At 36.1% G+C, this 23,880-nt stretch overlaps 2 protein-coding genes across 4 annotated transcripts in view; one reads left to right on the top strand and one right to left on the bottom strand.

Annotated features, from left to right (window-relative positions):
• RB1 (RB transcriptional corepressor 1) overlaps nt 1–23,880 on the bottom strand; it is a 130,873-nt gene that overhangs the window by 19,983 nt on the left and 87,010 nt on the right. The window lies entirely within an intron of this gene.
• LPAR6 (lysophosphatidic acid receptor 6) lies at nt 21,519–23,266 on the top strand. Its single transcript, XM_057707229.1, has one exon. It carries the CDS (start codon nt 22,036–22,038, stop codon nt 23,068–23,070), a length of 1,035 nt encoding a protein of 344 aa, XP_057563212.1. The 5' UTR covers nt 21,519–22,035; the 3' UTR covers nt 23,071–23,266.

The following is a 23,880-nucleotide window of genomic DNA, read 5'->3' as shown; positions in this document are numbered from 1 at the left end:
AACATACGGACGGTCCGCAGCGCAGCTCAGCGTTCCCGGACCGAGACATCGATCCGCGGCTGAACGGAGGGTCCAGGAGCGGGAGCGTGGGAACCGAAGAGCTGGTTCAGGGGGAGAAACATTGTTGCCGGTAGGGTGACGGACCGAGAGGACAGGAGGGAGGAGGTCCACGGAGAGGAGTGCCGATCCCTGAGAGCTGCCCGGCCATGATGGCGGCTGGAGGCTGCAGGCTCCCGGGCGGGGGGGAGGAGCCGCGCGCATAGCCTCTCTCTCTCTTTCTGCGCCTCTGCAACAGGCAGCGGAGAGACGCCCTGCGGGGCCACATAAGGCGCTCAGGGATAACAAGCACCCTCAGGCGCTCGGGCGGAGCTAGATTAAAACTCCTTGCAACGCCAGCAGCAGGGAGGCTGCCGAGAGAAAAAAAAAAAAAAAAAAAACCAGCATCAAAAAGAAAAAACCCCGAGAGAGGCCCAACTCTAAGACTTTCTGTGTACGCCTGAGCCACCAGCGCCCTCTGCAACAGGCACCTCCAAGCCTGACTGAAGCAACAGTGCGCCACTGCTCACTCCCTCCCAGGAGAAGGAGCCACTATTGCACCCTCTCCCTCCCCACACACGGAGGCTTACAGACGAACAATAAAGGAACCTCTGCTGGTCACAGAATAACGCAAAAAAAAAAAAAACCCAAGGCAAGGAAAAGGACACTTACAGCTGAGACGCTAAGGAAACAGAAATAGTAGTATCAATACCTATCGAACTGGTCCATTCGGGGATCAGTTCTGGATTTTTTTTTTTTTTTTTTTTCCTTTCTCTTTTTTTTTTTTTTTTTTTTTTTTTTTTTTGATTTATTAAATACGATCTTAGCCCTAAGGGATCTACAAGTTTTACAACATAATTTTATAAGGATATTTTTTACTCTTTTTTTTTTTTTTTTTTTTTTTGCCTTTTAAAATACTTCTATATCTAGCTAAGTTTTTGGTAGTACGGACAAAATATCTTTCATACTTTCCTTTCATCCCTTTCTTTCATACACTTCTATTCCTTTCTTTTTCTTTGCATATTTCCAACCACATTACGCTCTTCTGTTCCCCTTTCTTCCAGCCATTTTAAGTGTATTTTATCTTAACATACTTATAAGCAACACTATCGGTCTGCTCAGACTCCTTGCTCTATTCTCCAGATGATGCACTGCCTTGGTACTAATATTAGGCTTTTGTCTTTATCTTAGTTCTTAGTACAGTTGTCTAATTACATTCTGAGAATCTCCATTCTCTCTGGTGGTACTCCAGCTCATTTCTATATTTGATCCTAGCTTACAAAATCTCCCTGGATTGATGTTTGTATGTGTAGGGTGTTATTTGTTGTTTGTTTGCTTTTGCTTTTGTCTCTGATTTGTTCTGTTTCAGTTGTCAATTTCTGCTGGGTTTCTCTCTGAATATCTGATAGCACACTGGGGTTCTGTCAGGTCTTTCTAGAGCCTTATGTCCTAACGGATTCAATAATTGTGTGTCTTATACATGTATGTGTTTCCTAGACTGAATATTCGTCTAATCCAATACTTGGACATTAGTCTGAGGCTTGGACAGTCTTCTATAAACACCTCTATCACCAGGACAAGCAACCCCAAAAGCTTGGACAACCATGAGGAAACAAAGAAACACCATGCAGGCAAAGGAGCAGGAAAAAAACCCACAAGACCAAATAAATGAGGAGGAAATAGGAAAAATGCCTGAAAAAGAATTCAGAGTAATGATAGTAAAAATGATACAAAATCTCGATAACAAATTAGAGAAAGTACAAGAAACAGTTCATAAGAACTCAGAAAAACAAACAGCAATGGATAACAAAATAACTGAAATTAAAAATACTCTAGATGCTCTAACCAGCAGAATGACTGAGGCAGAAGAACGAATAAGTGAGTTGGAAGATAGAATGGAAGAAAGAAACGCCACAGAGCAGGAAAAAGATAAAAAAATAAAAAGACTAGAAGACAGCCTCAGAGACCTCAGTGATAACCTTAAACGTACCAACATTCGAATTATAGGCATCCCAGAAGAAGAAGAAAACAAGAAAGGGTCTGTGAAAATATTTGAAGAGGTTCTAGTGGAAAACTTCCCCAACATGGGAAAGGAAATAATGAACCAAGTCCAAGAAGCACAGAGAGTCCCATACAGAATAAACCCAAGGAGAAATACACCAAGACACATATTAATCAAACTAACGACAATTCAACACAAAGAAAAAATATTAAAAGCAGCAAGAGAAAAGCAACAAACAACATATAAGGGAAAACCCATCAGGATAACAGCTGACCTTTCTACAGAAACTCTGCAGGCCAGAAGGGAATGGCAGGATATACTGAAAGTCCTGAAAGAGAGAAACCTACAGCCAAGAATACTTTACCCAGCAAGAATCTCATTCAGATTTGAGGGAGAAATCAAAAGCTTTCCAGACAAGCAAAAGTTAAGAGAATTCAGCACCACCAAACCAGCCTTACAACAAGTGCTAAAGGAACTTCTCTAAGTAGGAAACACAAGAAAAGGAAAACACCTACAAATACAAACCCAAAACAATTAAGAAAATGGTAATTGGAACACACATGTCAATAATCACTTTAAATGTAAATGGATTAAATGCTCCAACCAAAAGACACAGACTGGCTGAATGGATACAAAAACAAGACCCTTCTATATGCTGCCTACAAGAAACCCACTTCAGACCAAGGGATACATATAGACTGAAAGTGAAGGGATGGAAAAAGATATTCCATGCAAATGGAAGTCAAAAGAAAGCTGGAGTAGCAATACTCATATCAGACAAATTAGACTTGAAAGTAAAGACTATTAAAAGAGACAAGGAAGGACACTACATAATGATCAAGGGATCCATCCAAGAAGAACATATAACAATGGTAAATATCTATGCCCCCAATATAGGAGCACCTCAATACATAAGGCAAATGCTAACAGCTATAAAAGGGGACATCGACAGTAACACAATTATAGTGGGAGACTTGAACACCCCACTTACATCAATGGACAGATCATCCAAACAGAAAATAAATAAAGACACACAAGCTTTAAATGACACATTAGACCATCTCGACTTAATTGATATTTATAGGACATTCCATCCAAAAACGACAGACTACACTTTCTTCTCAAGTGCACATGGAACATTTTCCAGGATAGATCACATCTTGGGTCACACATCAAACCTCAGCAAATTCAAGAAAATTGAAATCATATCAAGCATCTTCTCAGACCACAACGCCATGAGACTAGATATCAATTACAGGAAAAAAACTGCAAAAAATACAAACACATGGAGGCTAAACAATTCACTATTAAACAACCAAGGAATCACTACAGAAATCAAAGAGGAAATCAAAACGTATCTAGAAACAAATGACAACGAAAACACAACAACCCAAAACCTATGGGACGCAGCAAAAGCAGTTCTAAGAGGGAAGTTTATAGCAATACAGTCCTACCTTAAGAAACAAGAAAATGATCGAATAAACAACCTAACCTTACACCTCAAACAACTAGAGAAAGAAGAACAAAGAAACCCCAAAGTGAGCAGAAGGAAAGAAATCGTAAAGATCAGAGCAGAAATAAATGAAAAAGAAAGGAAAGAAACCATAAGAAAAATAAATAAAACTAAAAGCTGGTTCTTTGAGAAGATTAACAAAATTGATAAACCATTAGCCAGACTCATCAAGAAAAAAAGGGAGAAGATGCAAATCAACAGAATTAGAAATGAAAAAGGAGAAGTCACAACGGACACCTCAGAAATACAAAACATCATGAGAGACTACTACAAGCAACTATATGCCAATACATTGGATAACCTGGAAGAAATGGATACATTCTTAGAAAAATACAATCTTCCAAGACTGAACCAGGAAGAAATAGAAACCATGAACAGACCAATCACAAGTACAGAAATTGAGGCAGTGATTAAAAATCTCCCAACACACAAAAGCCCAGGACCAGATGGATTCACAGGCGAATTCTATCAAACATTTCGAGAAGAGTTAACACCTATCCTTCTCAAACTCTTCCAAAATATTGCAGAAGGCGGAGCACTCCCAAACTCATTCTATGAGGCTACCATCACCCTGATACCAAAACCAGGCAAAGATGTCACAAAAAAAGAAAACTACAGACCAATATCACTGATGAATATAGATGCAAAAATCCTCAACAAAATACTAGCTAACAGACTGCAACAGCACATTAAAAAAATCATACACCACGATCAAGTGGGGTTTATCCCTGGGATGCAAGGATTCTTCAATATACGCAAATCAATCAACGTGATACATCATATCAACAAATTGAAGGATAAAAACCATATGATCATTTCAACAGATGCAGAAAAAGCTTTTGACAAAGTTCAACATCCATTTATGATAAAAGCTCTCCAGAAAATGGGCATAGAAGGAAATTACCTCAACATCATAAAAGCCATATATGACAAACCAAAAGCCAACATTGTTCTCAATGGAGAAAAACTGGAAGAATTCCCTCTAAGAACAGGAACAAGACAAGGGTGTCCACTCTCACCACTGTTATTCAACATAGTTTTGGAAGTGTTAGCCACAGCAATCAGAGAAGAAAAAGAAATTAAAGGAATCCAAATTGGAAAAGAAGAAGTAAAATTATCACTCTTTGCAGATGACATGATACTATATATAGAAAACCCTAAAGACTCTACCAGAAAACTGCTAGCACTGATTGATGAGTTTAGTAAAGTAGCAGGATACAAAATTAATGCACAGAAATCTCTTGCATTCCTATACACTAACAACGGAAGAGCAGAAAGAGAAATTAAGGAAACTCTCCCATTCACCATTGCAACAAAAAGAATAAAATACCTAGGAATAAACCTGCCTAAGGAGGCAAAAGATCTGTATGCAGAAAACTTTAAGACATTGATGAAAGAAATCAAAGATGACATAAACAGATGGAGGGATATACCATGTTCCTGGATTGGAAGAATCAACATCGTGAAAATGACTGTACTACCCAAAGCAATTTACAGATTTAATGCAATCCCGATCAGATTACCAATGGCATTTTTCACAGAACTAGAGCAAGAAATCTTACGATTTGTATGGAAACGCAAAAGACCCCGAATAGCCAAAGCAATCTTGAGAAGGAAAAATGGAGTTGGTGGAATCAGGCTTCCTGACTTCAAACTATACTACAAGGCCATAGTGATCAAGACAGTATGGTACTGGCACAAAAATAGAAAGGAAGATCAATGGAACAGAATAGAGAACTCAGAAGTAAGCCCAAACACATATGGGCACCTTATCTTTGACAAAGGAGGCACGAGTATACAATGGAAAAAAGACAGCCTCTTCAATAAGTGGTGCTGGGAAAATTGGACAGCAACATGTAAAAGAATGAAATTAGAACACTTCCTAACACCATACACAAAAATAAACTCCAAATGGATTAAAGACCTACATATAAGGCCAGACACTATAAAACTCCTAGAGGAAAACATAGGCAGAACACTCTTTGACATACATCAAAGCAACATCCTTTTTGACCCACCTCCTAGAATCATGGAAATAAAATCAAGAATAAACGAATGGGACCTCATGAAACTTAAAAGCTTTTGCACAGCAAAAGAAACCATAAACAAGACTAAAAGGCAACCCTCAGAATGGGAAAAAATAATTGCCTATGAAACAACGGACAAAGGATTAACCTCCAAAATATACAAGCAGCTCATGCAGCTTCATACCAAAAAAGCAAATAACCCAATCCACAAATGGGCAGAAGACCTAAATAGACATTTCTCCAAAGAAGACATACAGATGGCCAACAAACACATGAAAAGATGCTCAACATCACTCATCATCAGAGAAATGCAAGTCAAAGCCACAATGAGGTATCACCTCACACCAATCAGAATGGCCATCATCACAAAGTCTGGAAACAACAAATGTTGGAGAGGGTGTGGAGAAAAGGGAACTCTCCTGCACTGTTGGTGGGACTGTAAGTTGGTACAGCCACTATGGAAAACAATTTGGAGGTTCCTTAAAAAACTACAAATAGAACTACCATATGATCCAGTAATCCCACTCCTGGGCATATACCCAAAGAAAACCATAATCCCAAAAGAAACTTGTACCATAATGTTTATTGCAGCACTCTTTACAATAGCCAGGACATGGAAGCAACCTAAATGCCCATCAACAAATGAATGGATACAGAAGATGTGGCATATATATACAATGGAATATTACTCAGCTATAAAAAGGGATGAGATGGAGCTATATGTAATGAGGTGGATAGAACTACAATCTGTCATACATAGTGAAGTAAGTCAGAAAGAGAAAGACAAATATTGTATGCTAACTCACATATACGGAATCTAAAAATGGTACTGATGAACTCAGTGACAAGAACAGGGAAGCAGATACAGGGAATGGACTGGAGAACTCGAGGTATGGGAGGGGGCGGGGGGTGAAGGGGAAACTGAGAAGAAGCGGGAGAGTAGTACAGACATATATATACTACCAACTGTAAAATAGTCAGTGGGAAGTTGTTGTATAACAAAGGGAGTCCAACTCGAGGATGGAAGATGCCTTAGAGGACTGGGGCAGGGAGGGTGGGGGGGAATCGAGGGGGGGGCGTCAAGGAAGGGAGGGAATGTGGGGATATGTGTATAAAAACAGTTGATTGAACCTGGTGTACCCCCGAAAAAAATAAAATAAAATAAAATAATAATAAAAAAAAAAAAAAAAAAAAAAAAAAAAAAAAAAAGAAATATTAGCAACCCACACCAGCAGTGTTAAAAAATATATCATTTACCAAGCTGAGTTTATCCAGGTTGCAACATTAGAAAATCTATAATGCAATTCACTTCACTAATAAATCTAAGAATGAAAAATCTTGTCAAAATCAATGCAGAAAAAGTTCTCACTTAAAAACCCATTTGTCATTAAAAAAAAGAAAGAAAACTCTTAGTAAACCAGGAACAGAAGGGTACTCCCAATTTGATAAATGACATCTATAAATAAACAAAAAACCCCACAGAAGACATTATATGTAATGGTGAAACATTAAAAAGATTCCCCTTGAAAAATCAGAAGATAAGAGAATGATGTCCTATTACCATGCTTTCTATTCAGCATTATACTTGAGGTTCCAGTCACCTCAATAAGCCCAAGAAAAAAAAGACTGGAAAGGAAGAAAGAACAAAAATATCATTATTCACAAATGATTTATCTGTTGATAAAATTCAAAAAGATCTACAGAGAAATTATTAGAATAAAAGAAGTTAGCAAGCTTTCTGTACTGTTATGAAATCAATGTGAAAAATAATTATACTTCTATATACCAAGCAAAAAGTTTAAAAGCATAATTTTAAAAGTATCATTTACAAAAAGTAAAGCCAGCAGTAAGAACTATTAAAAACCCTGATTCAAAAATTATAACTTTCTGGAGGTGACAGCTGGCAAGTCCATAAAAATTGGGGCCATACGTATTCCACTCCGCTAGTGCTTGAACTAATAAGAAGGTCAAGAAAAGAGACAGACTGTCAAGATGCTAGGTTTATATCAAAAGGAAAAGCAGTGCATCTGTAAATAAAAATACAAAACACTGGAGAATATAAGCAGACTTTGTAAAAATGTGAAGATAGTCTTATTCAATAAAAAGTGAAAAATTAGCTAGCAATTAAAGATTATTAAATTTTCGCAATATACAGAAAATCACATATTAAAAAACAAAATTGAAAAAAGTATTAGAAGTAAACACGAGAGTATCTTTATAACTTTTTAAAATTTTTTTCACCTTTATTGAAGTATAATTGACAAAAAATCATATATATTTAAGGTGTACAACGTGATGGTTTCATATAAATATACACTGTGAAATGATCACCACAATCAAGCTAATCAGCATTCATTACCTCACACAGTTATCTTTTTTTTTCTTTTCATCACCTTCTTCTTTATAACTTCTTAATAAGGAAAGACTTTTTAGGTTTAATCATAGCCCAGAAGTCATAAAGAAAAAGATGAACCAATTTGACTACATAGAACATGAAAACTTCTGTGTGACTAAAACCACAGTAAACTAAGTTAAACAAGGTCTTTAAACAGTACTGATTTATTCTACAACCACCATAATGTACTAATTCCTACTGTCAAATCATTCTTTCCTATGTTCATTAGGGGCACTCTGAAGTGCAGTCTAAGCAATGGCTTTCATCTGAGGAAAGTAATGCTAACAATTAACACCAGCTAACACATGTATGTCCCACTCAATGTTTTACATTTTCTACTCACTGACGAAATGAATATCTTTACATACTGGATAAATGGAATAAATATATATTCAGCAGGAGTGGCCTAATCCCATTCTTTTCTCAAGCAAAGACATTTCAGGAGACCTCAAGACACACAAAATATGTAAGTAAACCTAAGCCTTTAATACGATTTAGGTATGCTACTACTCAGGTATTTTACTTTCTCTTCAGATATGGTTTAACCCATAGATGGTTTACCTGGTTGTGCTTTAAATTAGCACAATACGATTATACCAAAGTGAATTCCTCTTCCAAGGATGAAGGTGGCATTTTGTTCACCAACAGTCTTCATGTTTCACTCAAGTATGACTTTTATTATTCCATCTCCCCCAGCCCAACTGATCACAGAGATATATAGATACACGTTTATGACAACGGCTATGCCATGACAATAATAATGAGAAGAAGTATGGTGCAGTGGATAGAAACACAGACCCTGGAGCCACACCACAGGGGTTCAAGTCCTGACCACTTACTGGCCTCATGACCTTGGAGAAAGTTGCTTAACCTTGTTATGACTCACTTTTCTCAACTGTAAAGTGGAAATACTAATGACAATAATGCCAAGTTACCCATGCATCCAACCACCCATTATTTCTCATATGTCTATTCTGTAACAGGTGCTATACTAGGAAGTAGGAACATGAAGGTAAATAACCCTCCAGTCGTCCACTACTGATAGGGTCATTTCAGAAGCATCTGTCCTCTTACACCGTATTCAACATGGTCATTTGAAATAAACTTTAATCATCCTCTACCATCAAAAAATTCCCACTCCTCCCCAGTTTTTCCCATATCATTATCACTTCTTATATACAGTTTCCCAAAGCAAAAGAGGAATCATCTTTATTATTCTTTCTCTCACTCTCCACTATTCAATCCATGCAAGTCATATTGGCTCCACTTCAAAATATATCCCAAGTCTAACTTCTTCTCCAGATGGGACTTTTGGAAAGTTCTTAAAATAAAATCCCAGTGCCAAGCATATAGCGGACAATCAATAAATATTTCTAAAATGTTATATGATGTAACCATATCATGGGTTTAATTAAACACAGCAAAACACAAAGAAGAAAGTGGATGATATGATTTGCTTTCTAATTGATACTAAATATCAACTGTGGTACCTGGCCTCCAAAATACCCCGATAATTCCTGCCACTGGGTATTTACACCCTTGTACACTGTACTAGGGTTAGTCTGTGTGTCAATGGCATACAGCAGAAGTCCCAGCATGTCAGTTCTGAGATTAGCTATTAAAAATCTGCAGTTTCCATCTTAGGCACACTCTCTCTCTAGGATCTCTTCTTGCTCTAGGGGAAAGCAGCCGACATGGAGTAAGCACCCTATGGAGAGGTCGATGTGGCAAACAAATGAAGCCTCTGGCCAACAACGAGTGAAGGAATGAGGGCTGCCAACAACCGCGTGAGTGAACTTGGTAGCGGATTCTCGGATTCCAGCAAAGACTTAATCTGACTGCAGGCTTGGCTGACAACTTGAGGAACTCTCCTGAGAGAACTAGAGCCAAAACCACACAGGTAAACCACTCCCAGATTCCTGACCTTCAGAAGTTATGTGTGATGCAAAACATTAGTTGTTTTACTAAACTGTTAAGGTTTGGGGTAATTTCTTACACAGCAATAGATAACTATTACAGAATGTCATTTTTTTTAAATCTAAAGAAAATACTTAATGGAATATTTAACTTTTGAAAATCTATGTATTTCTATCCATAGCATTGTCTGCATTCAGAACTCAGACAGAGGTTTACTCTTGGTCTCAGGTAAGCTGTCTTATGTCATTACTTATCTACTTAAATTAACTCTCAGCATAATCACTCTCTGGATACTTCACTCTATTATGTCACTTCATCATGTGAAGGAAACCAGACTCTCTCTGTCAGTAAGTAAGATGGACAAAGTAGAAGCTGTAAGTCTACTCTATATGATCTTTCACATTAACATACACCTAACGCAAGTGTGAACGTCTCCAGAGAGTAAAGGACTTAAAGGCTATCAGGTCAAGGTGTTCCTAAAAGAGATTCTCATTATCCAAGTAAGTACAAGGTCTCCAGTGCTAGTAGAAAAATAAACAATAGGGGAAGTGGAAGACAGGAACTGCTATTGTTTTCTGGGTATTTTAAGAAATATTATTGGCCCTATATTATAGGAAATGTTTTTGTACTATCCTAAGCCAAATCATTATAAGACCATTTTACCTTGCAAAGGGAAACTAGAAGACAAAACGTAAAACTTTGGGCAGGCCTTGACCTTTCTGACAGTTCTTTCCTAAACTTCACTACTTCTTTAATATTGATATTTCTCTGGATCCTTTCACCAATATATATGCTGGATGAGCCACTATCATGGCTTTAGTTATACCTCTATTTACTCCTAAATCTACATTTCTGACTAAAACTACTCTTTCAAATTCCAGATCCAGTATTTCCAACTAGATACCTCAGATCTCCACATGTATATGTGGCAAGCATCTCTAATATTAACATGTTCAAACATTAACATGAATTTATTACCCTCATCACCAATCAGCTATGAGTCCTTCAATATCCTCTTTGGTTAACTGTTATCAATCACCTAATCACCCACAGTATGAATCTTAGAATTACCCTCAGTTCCATCCAGGCACCTAACCTTTCAATTCATGCTTTTACTTTTAATATATTTATGCCTTTATATTTAAAACTGGTTTCTTGTAGATAGCATAGAGTTGGGTCTTGCTTTTTTTATCCACTCTGACAATCTCTGCCTTTTAAATGGGGTTTAGGCTATTTACATTTAATGTAGTTATTGACATGGTTAGTTTAAATCCTATACCTATTTGCCCCACCTGTTCTTTGTTCCCTTTTTACAAATGTGCAAAAGCAAATCAATGGAAAAAGTCTGAACCTTGACCTACATCTCAAACCTTGTACAAAAATAAACTGTAAATGGATCATGGACTTAAATATTAAATGTGAAGCTATACAACTTTTAAAACACAGGGAAAAATCTTGGGGATCTAGAGTTCTTAGACTTGGCACCAAAAACATGATCCATAAAATAAAAAACTGATAAAAGGACTTCATCAAAATTTAAAATTTTTGCCATGAGAACGACCATATGAAGAGGATGAAAAAAGAAGCTAGAGACTAGGAGAAATTATTTACAAGCCACATACTCAATAGAAGACTAGCATCAGGCTTCCTAGGTGGTGCAGTGGTTAAGGATCCACCTGCCAATGCAGACGACACGGGTTCAAGCCCTGCTCCAGGAAGATCCCATGTGCTCTGGAGCAACTAAGCCTGTGAGCCACAACTGTTGAGCCTGCACTTTAGAGCCCGTGAGCCACAACTATTGAGCCTGTGCACCACAACTACTGAAGCCCACGCACCTAGAGCCTGTGCTCTGCAACAAGAGAAGCCACAGCAATGAGGAGCCCTCACACCACAAAAAAGAGTAGCCCCAACTCGCCACAACTAGATAAAGTCCCTGCACAGCAACGAAGACCCAACACAGCCAATAAAATAAATTAATTTAAAATAAATAAAGACTGGTATCTAGAATATATAAGGAACTCTCAAAACTCAATGGTAAAAAATACAAAATCCAATTAGAAAATGGGCAAAAACATGAGGAGACATTTCACCAGAAAGGAAATAGAGATCACAAGTAAATAGAAAAAGATATTTAATACCATTAGCCATCATCCTGATGGGCAATGTAAATTATAATCTCAATGAGCTATCCTTACACGACCAGAATGGCTAAAAGAAAAAACAGTGACAATACCAAACAACAGCAAGGATGCAGAGAAACTGGATCACCCATATGTTGCTGATGGGAATTCAAAATGGTACAACCACTCTGGAAAATATCTGGCAGTCCCACAAAATAAAACACAACAACCACACGACTCTGTAATTGCACTCTTTGGGCATTCATCCCAGAGTAATGAAAACTCATGTTAATATATAACCTGTACACAAATGTTTATGGCAGTTTTACTTGTGATAGTCAAAAAGTAGAATCAGCCCAGATATTTTTCAATATGTATACGGTTAAAGAAACTGTAGTACATTCATACTATGAAATATTAGTCAGCAGTAAAAAGGTATGAACTATTGATACACGCAGTATCTTAAGTGAATTTCCAGCGAATTTGGCTGAGTGAGAATAAAGATAATCCTATCTGATTTCATTTATATAACATTTTGAAATAACAAAATTTTAGAAGTAAAGGGCAGATTAACAGTAGCCAGGCATAGTGGGGCTGGAGAGATGTGAGTGTAGTTCCTTCTATAATGGAACTGTTCATTATCTTGCCTGTGATGATGGTTATGTGAATCTGTGCATTGTCCCCTGGTCAGGCTGCCAGGTGTCTCTTACTTGAGGGCATTATGCTAAGTGAAATAAGTCAGACAAAGACAAATATAATCAGCCCTCCATATTGGGGGATGTGGAACCTGTGGATATAGACAGCAGATCGGGCTATGCCATTTTATATAAGGGACTTGAGCTTCCACGGACTTTGGCATCTTCAGGGGTCCTGGAGCCAATCCCCTGCAGACACCAACGGATGACTGTACAGTACAACCTCACTTATATGTGGGTTAAAAAAAAAAAGAGCTGGTAGATACAGAGAATAGATTGAGGGTTGCCAGAGGCAGGGGGTAGTGGGTGGGCAAAAAGGGTGAAGGGGGTCAAAAAGTACAAACATCTAGTTATAAAATAAATAAGTCATGGATATAAGATACAGCATGGTGACTATAGTTAATAACACTGTAGTGCATATTTGAAAGTTGCTGAAAGAGTAAAAAAAGTTCTCATTACAAGAAAAAAGACTGTAACTATGTATGGTGATGAATGTTAATTAGACTTATTGTGGTGACCATTTCACAATATATACAAATATTGAATCATTATGTTGCACAGCTGAAATATAATGTTATATGTCAATTATATCTCAATTAAAAATTTTTTTTCAAGCTCTTTATTGGAAAATAATTGCTTTACACTCTTGTACCAGCTTTTGAGGTACACCATAGTGAATCAGCTGTATTTATACATATATCCCCATATCCCCTCCCTCCCGTGACTCCCTCCAGCTCTCCCTGTCCTGGCCCTCTAAGGCATCACCCATCATTGAGTTGATCTCCCTTTGTTACAGCAACTTCCCACTAGCTACCTATTTTACAGTTGGTAGTGTATATATTTTAACCTGGAAAATTATAAACAGCTGATTTATTATAGTAGTAGAGTTATATCATCTTTTTACTTCTAATTTTACTCCATTTCTCTTATTGTTGCTCTTCAAGAGCCTTGATAATATCTCTCCTGCATTATAAATAAAAAAAAATTATTCCTAAAAAAAAAATTAAAAAACAAAACCTCGTGGAGTGATGTCACATGTGCTTAGAAAGTAGTGCAGCTGAGTCAGAGAAAACTAAAGTTGTGCTTCCAGGTACGAGTAGGGCTGGATAATGGTCATATGTCAGAAAATAAGAGTAAGGCCAAGCGTTGGCTCTGTGAAGGACAGACACAGTGACAAGAATCTGAAGGTAGATCCAAACTTAGGATACCATGTTATCAAGGAAAAAAGACAAATGGGATAGAACTATCTTTAAGATCCTAGATGTCCATTCAACCATATGTAGGACAGATAATTAACAGAAGTCAAGAAAGCTGACCTAGCTGGGTCTACTTCAACACACACACACACACACACACACACACACACACACACACACACAAAATAAAAAAACAAACATACAAAGTAAAAGCTGTGAGTGAAGTGTGTTCAGTGCCTTACTGAGGACTACCCAGGAGATAGCCCCTCAGCTGTAAGAAACTGTTCTGAAAAGGTAAGGGGGGGAAGGTCAGTATACATGCGATTTTGGTGAAGGTAGTACCTGCAACCAAGCATGTGTTTTGGTAGAAGGTTGCTGCTATTCATGAGAAACAAACATCTTAGTTAATGGTTTCAGTGCTTTTCAGTGCTTTTCTAAGTATGGTAAGATGCAAGAATCCAGGTTCATAAAAAATTTCTCCTTAAATTATCTAACCATCTGAAGAACTGTTTTGCCAGTTTTCCCAGATCACAGAGTGCCTCATTCTGCCCTGAACTCCTTTTAGGGGAGCTAAAGGTCAGCAACTGCAGTGGTTAAGGACTTAATTCTTGTAGAACCTGACGGCAAGTGACATTTGTTAGCTGGCAGTTGTATCAACATGTTATTATAGGCTGTCAGATGTCACTGCTATAGGGAAACTGAACTCAGTAAAAGAAAATGCAGTCCCTTGAGGTAATAGGGTACTAGCAAAAGCACCAAGAGAAAAAGACAAACCTAATAACTGCACATGGACACAGAAGTCAGGGTGGGATCTGACTTGAAATGGAACTACTGACCTGGGAATCCTTTTAATTTAAGATAATGGAACTACTGAACTGGGGCTCCTTTTATTTTAAGATAGTAAGTCTCGGGACTCCTCTGGTGGTGCAGTAGTTAAGAATCCACCTGCCAATGTAGGGGACATGGGTTCCATTCCTGATCCGGGAAGATCCCACACGCCGTGAAACAACTAAGCCCATGAGCCACAGCTACTGACTGCGTGCCACAACTACTGAAGCCCAAGTGCCTAGACCCCGTGCTCTGCAACAAGAGAAGCCACCACACTGAGAAGCCTGTGTACCGCTATGAAGACCCAACACAGCGAATAAATAAATTTTTATTCCTTCACTTCTTTCAAGTCTTTCTTCAAATGTCCCCTTATCAACTAGCCCTTCCTAGAACTCCCTACATAGAATACCTCCCTTTTCCTCCTAAATGTATTTTTCTTCAGAGAACTTATCATGATATTGCCAACTGTGTAACTGTTAATATTGATTGCCTGTCTCTCCAAAATAAAAGCTCAGGAATTCTGTTTCGTTTGCTCCCATCACCTAGAAGAGCAATTGGCACACAGTTGGCACTCAGTAAATATTTGCTCTTGAATAAACAAATAAATATCAGCATACCAGAGATAAAGATAACATAAGCAGGAAAAATAATTTAAATGTGCTTATCCTGTTTCCCTATCCAACAGCAATCCAGTAACCTTTCTCTCTCGCTTTCTCTCTTTTTTTTTTCTTTTGGTCAGTCTACTTTTGTTTAACTGAAAACAACAATAAGAACAACAGGCTTGGCTTTAAAGGGGACGCTTTTGTAGAGTCAGTCCTTCCGGTCTTTTGTTTGTAGCCTTTCTGAGGTAGCACTAGTAACAACTGGTATTGATAGGAAATTCTCAAAATTTCCACAAATGTGAAATCAGTTGATTAAGATGAACATACTGGCAAAACTAATACAAAGAAGTGATCATGGAAATTTTGTTTGGGAAATGGATTACTCATGGCTTGGAATCTTACTGATTAAATCTTCTATATGCCTTTGGGTATTAATATCTGTTAAAGAGCCCATCTTTTTCTTTTGAAATCTGGCTGGTTAAAAGCAAAACAGCTACATAAATGCTTAAAGTCTAATGTGTTTCTGCTTTTAAATTCATTTGCAATGGTGTTCATAGATCTTAAAAATCTGTCATTTGTAAAAAAGAAAAAAAGAGAAATTTAATCAAATGTTTATACTAATTCCTATTCTGGAAATTTAGAGTGAAACTAGTTATGAGGCATCCTTGAGAGAACCAAGGAGATAGTCACTCAAATCATTTTCCGTGTTTTTGGTTGAGAAAGACATGACTATACTAATGGGACTGTACTAAGACATTATTACCAGGCATGGCTCTAGTCTTCAAGACTTGAAATTTGAAACTTTTATTCAACTTTAAAGGCTAGCCTTCTCTAGACATCATCTGCTCTGGAGGCCCTTTAATTGACTCTCATCTCCATGCTGTACAAACCTCTACTGTTATACTCTGTATGGCAATTATTTCTTTGTTTATTAACCCTTACTGAACTGCATGAATATGTCTTGAAAGTGAGACTTTTTTTTTTTTTTAAATACTGCACCAAAGGACAATTACTGTGCATGCAGAAGGTGAGACATTTTAACTAAGTACTGTGGAAGTACAGAAAAGGAAGTGATGAGACTGAAAGGTCTCCACAGAAAAATGGGACAAGATTTTAAGAGGGGCAGATGAAGGAACGGGGAGCAGGAAGAGATAGGAAAAAAGGAGGAAGGGGCAACTCAAGTGCTGACAGAAATAAACATGCTCACTCAAGTTTTAAGTCTTCTACCACATTCCTGCTTCTCTTAATATCCTTTATCTCTTTGCTTGAACTTGCTACAACCATCATTCCCATACACTTATACTTTGCTATAAGTCATCATCCATTATCTTTTAAATCTTTCTTCTACTCCCACCCAACCCTACAAGCTGGGCCAACTCTTTGAACTTGGGTATATGACTCATGCTCCATTAAAGAGTAACATAAAGTGTTAAGTGTTTGCAGTAATGACAGAAAGGTAAATCATTTTCAAATAATATCAATATAGTAATAACTAAGTTTGTCTAGAATTTAGTAAATTTTTCTGTTAGGCTAAAAGATCTTTTCATATAAAATAATATGTTCTATCAACATAAATTATAAATGTTTTCTCAAACTGAGAAAGTTTTATTTCTAAATCTAAATAGAAAATTTATTATAACAGGCTTCAGAAAAATCCAAAATGAGAAAACTGCCTTTTTGCAAATTTGCACCTATGATGAGAAGAATCACTTCCCATCAAGGCAAACATTTACTGCATTCAAAATGAATAAAATAAATTTAGAATATTTTTCTTACATTTAAAAATTTCACTGTTCCACACTTTCTTTTAAACTTGAACATATTAATTTCACATACTTTCTCATTCAATTTTTTTGCATACTTCATATTCTCAATGTTACTTTAGGTACAACTCCAATTATGGCCATCAAAACTTTTAATGAGAGAATACTTTAAAATTTTGAACAATTCCTCTTTGATCAATTTTATAGCAAAAGAACATGGTATCTTATTTGTGTTTTGGAAAAGAAAGGTCTTATAACGAAGAATGCTATAGAAATATAAAGGAAGGGCTTTTTTTTATGTTTAATCTTGACAGCATGATAAAATATTAACAAAATTCTTCTTATACAATGAGACTCTTGGCTTAAGCAAAGAATAATTCTTGTACATATACAAACTGGTTGCAAAATTAGAAATCCTTAAACATAAAGAATGAAAAGTAACTTCTTGATTTGTTATACCTAAGAGTGAAAAAACCCAACCCAAAAGTATATGCATTCAAAGAACTGGAATCAGATACACAAGCAGGAAAGGACCTTTGAACAGTCCTACTCCCTCACTGTACTCAAGAAGCCAGAATCCTTGAAGGGTCAAGTGAATGCATATTAAGCGTCTCTGCTTCTCTGCTTCTGCTCTTAACATAACACTTTCACACTTTCCCATTTAAAATAAAAATACACAGATTTACATTTAATTGCATACATACACATATCTTTACTTCATTTATAAAGAATCTGCACTAGCAACTAAGTTTAGATTCCTTCTAGTCTATGCATAGAAAAAAACTTTCAAAATATTTCAGATTTCCAGATATTTCCGAGGAATAGCCTACAGGATTTGTTAATCCTTCCTTTCTTTAGACTGTGGTTTCTCACCTGTTCTTAGTCATAATCTTGTTTGAGAATCTAATCAAAGCCACAGACCTGTTCCCAGGGGAATGTATACAACAGGTGTTTCAGTGATTTTAAGGTCTTCAGGTGAGATCCTTTGCACTGTATTGTCAAATTTGCTTCAGCATAAACCAAATCATCACATATGTTTGGACTATCTTAATCTTCCAACAAATAATACATTTTCCCAGAACCAGAATTTGACATTGGGTGCTTTTCCTAAATTGAGGGTCAACAAGAAATGGTACACGTTCTTCCATTAGAACACAATCTGCTGTGATTCATGTGTGAAGATTCACAATAGATTTCTGAGATAAAGCAAAGCAAGGTTTTTCCCTTGACATCCTGAAATGTTTTCTTTCATTAAATAAAAACTACATAATCTACTATATTTTCCTTTTCTGCTTTGTGTCAAATGCAGCAGCTCCCCTTAGCCTAGATTTTTCTGCCCTTCTCCCACTGCCCCTCTCACTCTTCTCTTTCCTGTGTTGTACTGGCTTTTATTCTTTTACTCACGTGTTAATAACTTTGTGTTTTAAGATTTTATTTTTTGTTCTTTGCAAACATTTATTACGTTCAAAATGAATAATTTTTAGCATAATGGATATGACTAATGTTTAGAATAATTTTCCACACATTTCTCACATTAAAAAACTTTGTTCCACACTGACTTTCCTTTTTTAAACTTTTTAAATGTGGGTATAATTTACACAAAATAAAAATTTAGTTCCATCAGTTTGGACAGTTTTAAAATCTGCTTTAAATCCTTTTTTGGAAGCAAGAAGGGTATAAATGAATCAATAATTAGTTGATTCATTCATGACCTGATCTGTGACTGTCTGGCAGGGGAAACTGGTAGGACTAGGAATAAGACAAGATAAGACAGCATAACAACCATATAGATAAGAGCGACAGGGTTAGTCTAAAAAGATAGCAGTGAGAATAAAGAAGGGACAAGATAAACCTGGTATTGCTATCAAGGCTAGAAATAACCAATATGAAAAGGAATAGAAAGGAAGAATGACTGAGGAGCCCACTTTACATATTATTTGTTTAATAGTGAGTGTTCAACAAAGCCTATTTTGAATCAAGCATGAAAAAGTCAGATTTCTTGCCTTCTCAAAGCCACTGTTGTAGCAGAAATTTAGTTAAGAACTCAGAAGTTACTCAAATCCTTAAACTTATAATAGTTAACAGAACACTCCTCCCTCAAACTGATAACAAAAAAATTAGTTACACAACTAAAACACAACTATACCATTACTACAGTGATGAATAAAACATCTACTTTATAGGATAGCTGGCTACTGACCTGGCTTCTTGATGTAATAAAAATTTGAAAAGTGATGAGTTATATACTGAGATTCATTAAATTTCAGATCAGCTGTAGTTATTTCACCCCCTAAAAAAACCCATTCAGGAAACCAACTGATTCCCAGACTTAACTTTTAGAAGTATGCAAATCTCACATTAAACTGGTTTGGTCTCTGAGTCTATCAAATACAAAAGCACCTATTAAATATACTCTAGTCCTGGGATTCATTTAACTCCCTTTTGTAAGTAGTTTCTCTACAATTTTCAAATCTTAATCTAAGGAATCTTAAAGGTATCTAATTATACTTTGGTTCCGTAATTAGAAGTCAAATTAAATATCTTGAAAAATCTAGCTGGCTGTTGAAACAGACAGCCCTTTGCTACTGCTCTTCCTCAGCAGAAATAACTCTCAATAAAATTCCAGTTTATCAGTATAACTCATGTCTCAGCAAACACGTGAGTATCTACTAAGGGTCAAGCATTGTGTAAAAACTGGAAATACAAACATATACTAATATACTGATAACAAAAAGTTTAATTTGAAGAACAGTGATCTATCCATTTTTAACCACCAGTAACTTAAACATGAAACACCACAAATAAACAGTTAAGTGAGTATTAAGTCAAGTGAATAACATTATCAACATGGGGAAGAATATTCCAATGTAGAATTAGTACGTTTTATGGGACAATGCCATATTCAAAATGAAAGTAAAAGTAAACAAGGTCAGGGAATATAACTGCTTCTATTTCATTATTTAATGATGACTAAAGAAGAGATTATCAATTTGAAAGTAGATTACTGAGAAACATGACAAATTCTTCTCCAATGAGAATACAAGCTCATTAACTACTCTCTTCATTACTGTTAAAAGTATCCATCTGTCTTCTTATATAAACATACCACCTCTTTTCCATACCACTGATACAAAGAAATTCATCCCTTTAAGATTTTAAGTTTATTCATTTTAAGTAATACTCATATTTTTCTGTCACTTGATTATAGGTAAAATTCCCAGTCAAAACAACAAAAGTAGGTTATAATTCAGGGGGGATTCATCAACAAACAACAAAAGTTGCTGAGCATGAGAGTGTAGCCCAAATTAAAAAGGTGCAAAATCAGCATAAAACATGTTACTGCAAAACATTAGTTTTAAATTAGCTAAGTAACTTATGAAAGAAAAATAAACTGCTCTTCATTTCCCAAATTTCCTTAATTGACACCAAAAAGGAAGAGTTTCAGCCCAAACGGGACCAAACTAAAAGTAATAACAGTAAAACACAACTGGATGTAGCCTTTTCTGAAAAATGGTAATTCACAATAAGAAAAACATGTATGTGTCCATAGGTTGTGATATCTCCAATCCTTGAGGAAATAACACCTACATTCAACTACCCCTTTCCCACACAGACTTTCTTCTGATTTCTTTGGGCTTTTAAAAATGAGTATACTTTAAATATATAGAGAGAAACCACTCACATGAACTTTTAAATGAAAACAAAATCTGACCCATATTCCAACATACAGTTAAAGTCATGTTTAGAGGGGTAAAGGGAGGGCTGTAGGGGATTAAAATAAAATTCCAAACTTAAAATTTAGCCAAGTAGTAAAACTTTTATTTCCCAAAATTTACTTCAATTTAGAGAAAAAAATTTTTGTTTGAAAAGATGCAATTTCATTCTGTAAGGTTAATACCACACCAAACACAAACATTTTAAAAAATTTATTCTTTGGTGAAAGTGATTATTAAAACAATCACATACTGATTTTTTCCCCCTCTCTCAATTACTACTACCAAAAAGAAAGGCAGAATATAAAGAAAAAAACAAAACAAAACTCCCTGAGAGGTGCCCAACATTCCAGAAGGCATTTCTGCATAAAAAGAGTTAATGGGCAGACTGCTCAGCTAACCAGTCAGCGGCCCTTTGCAAGCCTCCTTGGTATATTCCTAGCCAGACATGTTATCAGATTAAAGGAACTGCAAACAAACTGGGCTGAAACCTTTCTTTGTCCAAGCCCAGCCTCTTCTTCCTGTGATGTCACATTACAAATCTAGCAAGCCTTTCTTTTTCTCTTCAGAGAAAGCCCATCTCACAATACAGCTGGTAACGAAGGAAACAGCCTCGATTCAGCAAGAGCTAACAAGCTTAGGAATTTATTTCGGAACCTTTGAAAGACTGCTCTGCTTGCTTACCACCATCTGGGATCCACTGCAGGAATACGGAAAAGGAAAAGTTCATTTAAAAGGAGCAAAAAGTAAATGAGACCGAACTGGGAATGTTTAAGTCTCTGAAACTTTGCACTGAAAAGCAAAGCATTCTGGAGCATAAACATTCTGGAGCATAAAGAAACTTTCATTTTGGAATATTCATCTTGACAACTGAAAGAGAAGTTTACCAGACGAGTAGTTTTATTCCATCTCAGAACACAGCTTTTATTTAAAATTTAATCCAACGGGTTGGCTTCATTGACTGCGTTGTTTAAACGAAGCCCTGGAATTACAGATTTTCTGGAGACTTGAAAATGAAAACATTTTCTTGTTGAAGAACCAAGTGGAAACTTTACAGCAACAAATTTCATGTTTCTTTTGGAGGAAAAAGAAATATTTATAAAAACACGCAAAGACCCAAAGGATTTGCAAATACATTGGAGGTTATAAAGTGGTCACAATCTGAATACCAAAGGAGACTGCTGCTGACCAAAGGACTTCAATACTGTAAACTGGACGTGCCTTTATAATGGTAAGCAATAACAGCTCCCACTGCAACTACAATGACTCCTTTAAATACACTTTGTATGGGTGCATGTTTAGTATGGTGTTTGTGCTTGGGTTAATATCCAACTGTGTTGCCATATACATTTTCATGTGTACTCTCAAAGTGCGAAATGAAACAACAACATACATGATTAACTTGGCAATGTCAGACCTGCTTTTCGTTTTTACTTTACCCTTCAGGATATTTTACTTTGCAACACAGAACTGGCCATTTGGAGATATACTTTGTAAAATTTCAGTGATGCTATTTTATACCAACATGTACGGAAGCATTCTGTTCTTAACCTGTATTAGTGCCGACCGATTTCTGGCAATCGTCTACCCATTTAAGTCAAAGACTCTAAGAACCAAACGAAATGCAAAAATTGTTTGCATTGCTGTATGGTTAACCGTGATGGGAGGAAGTGCACCAGCAGTTTTTTTTCAGTCTACCCACTCTCAGGGTAACAATACCTCAGAAGCCTGCTTTGAAAATTTTCCAGAAGACACATGGAAAACCTATCTCTCAAGGATTGTAATTTTCATTGAAATAGTGGGATTTTTTATTCCTCTAATTTTAAACGTAACTTGTTCTAGTATGGTGCTAAGAACTTTAAATAAACCTGTTACATTAAGTAGAAGCAAAATAAACAAAACTAAGGTTTTAAGAATGATTTTTGTACATTTGGTCATATTCTGTTTCTGTTTCGTACCTTACAATATCAACCTTATTTTATATTCTCTTATGAGAACACAGACATTTGTTAATTGCTCCGCAGCAATAGCAGTAAGGACCATGTACCCAATCACTCTCTGCATTGCTGTTTTAAACTGTTGCTTTGACCCTATAGTTTACTACTTCACGTCGGACACGATTCAGAATTCAATAAAAATGAAAAACTGGTCTACCAGGAGAAGTGACTCCAGATTCTCTGAAGTTCAAGGCACAGAAAGCTTTATTCAACATAACCTACAGACCTTAAAAAATAAGATATTTGACAACGAATCTACAATATAAGCTGCCTGAAATAAAACCACTGGGACTTCACTGGGACAGAATCTCCAAGTGCCTTCAACTGTGAAAAGTGTTTTCTTGGACAACTATTTCTCCACCTCTGAAAGAAAATAAATATGTGGACATTTTAAACTTTTTAGTATTAAAAAAATGTATTCGATGTGGTTAAGCATTAAAATGTATTCTATTCTTGTATACACTCCATTTTATTTCTCTTAGCCATTTTGATTTATACCTTCCTCTTCTTTAAAAAAAAAGAAATCCCTAAAAAAGTTGTTCAAAGTCTAAAAGTAACTATGATTTAAGTCATGTGATGACCATCTGTATGGTCTCTGAATTTCTTAGTAATTTTATACTAGATAATTAACAAATATTAAGTTTCATTTAAGTGTTTAATACTTTTATTCAATATATATTTAATTTTGATTTCAATCTGAATTGAAACTATTAATCATGTTTCTTAAACTATAACATAAATGAAAAAGAATAATTTGAAATAATCAATAAGCGTTTTTAGAGTATTTTTCAAAAAACAGTAAAAAATATAGTGTTCTGTAGAATGACATACTGACACTATTTGAGGATCTTGAGCAGTTACACTTACAGATAATATTTAGGATTTTGTCTTTGTACACAATTTGTAAAAAGCAGATGTTATCTACATAGTTTAGTATGCTTTAAAATTACTATTTTGATCCATTTTGTTCATTTAACAGCACCCAATTTAAAAATGATATATGCCACAAAATTTGAGGAGGAAACTAACAAAATGTTATTTTGCTAAGTAAATTTAAAAAAATACTACTACATTTT

Source organism: Hippopotamus amphibius, chromosome 14 (genome assembly GCF_030028045.1).
Source record: "Hippopotamus amphibius kiboko isolate mHipAmp2 chromosome 14, mHipAmp2.hap2, whole genome shotgun sequence".
NCBI lineage: Eukaryota > Metazoa > Chordata > Mammalia > Artiodactyla > Hippopotamidae > Hippopotamus > Hippopotamus amphibius.
This window is presented reverse-complemented; position numbering and strand designations above follow the sequence as displayed.

Excerpts from the sequence above, each read along its gene's own strand:
- LPAR6 (XM_057707229.1), top strand. The coding sequence starts at position 22,036 with ATGGTAAGCAATAACAGCTCCCACTGCAACTACAATGACTCCTTTAAA.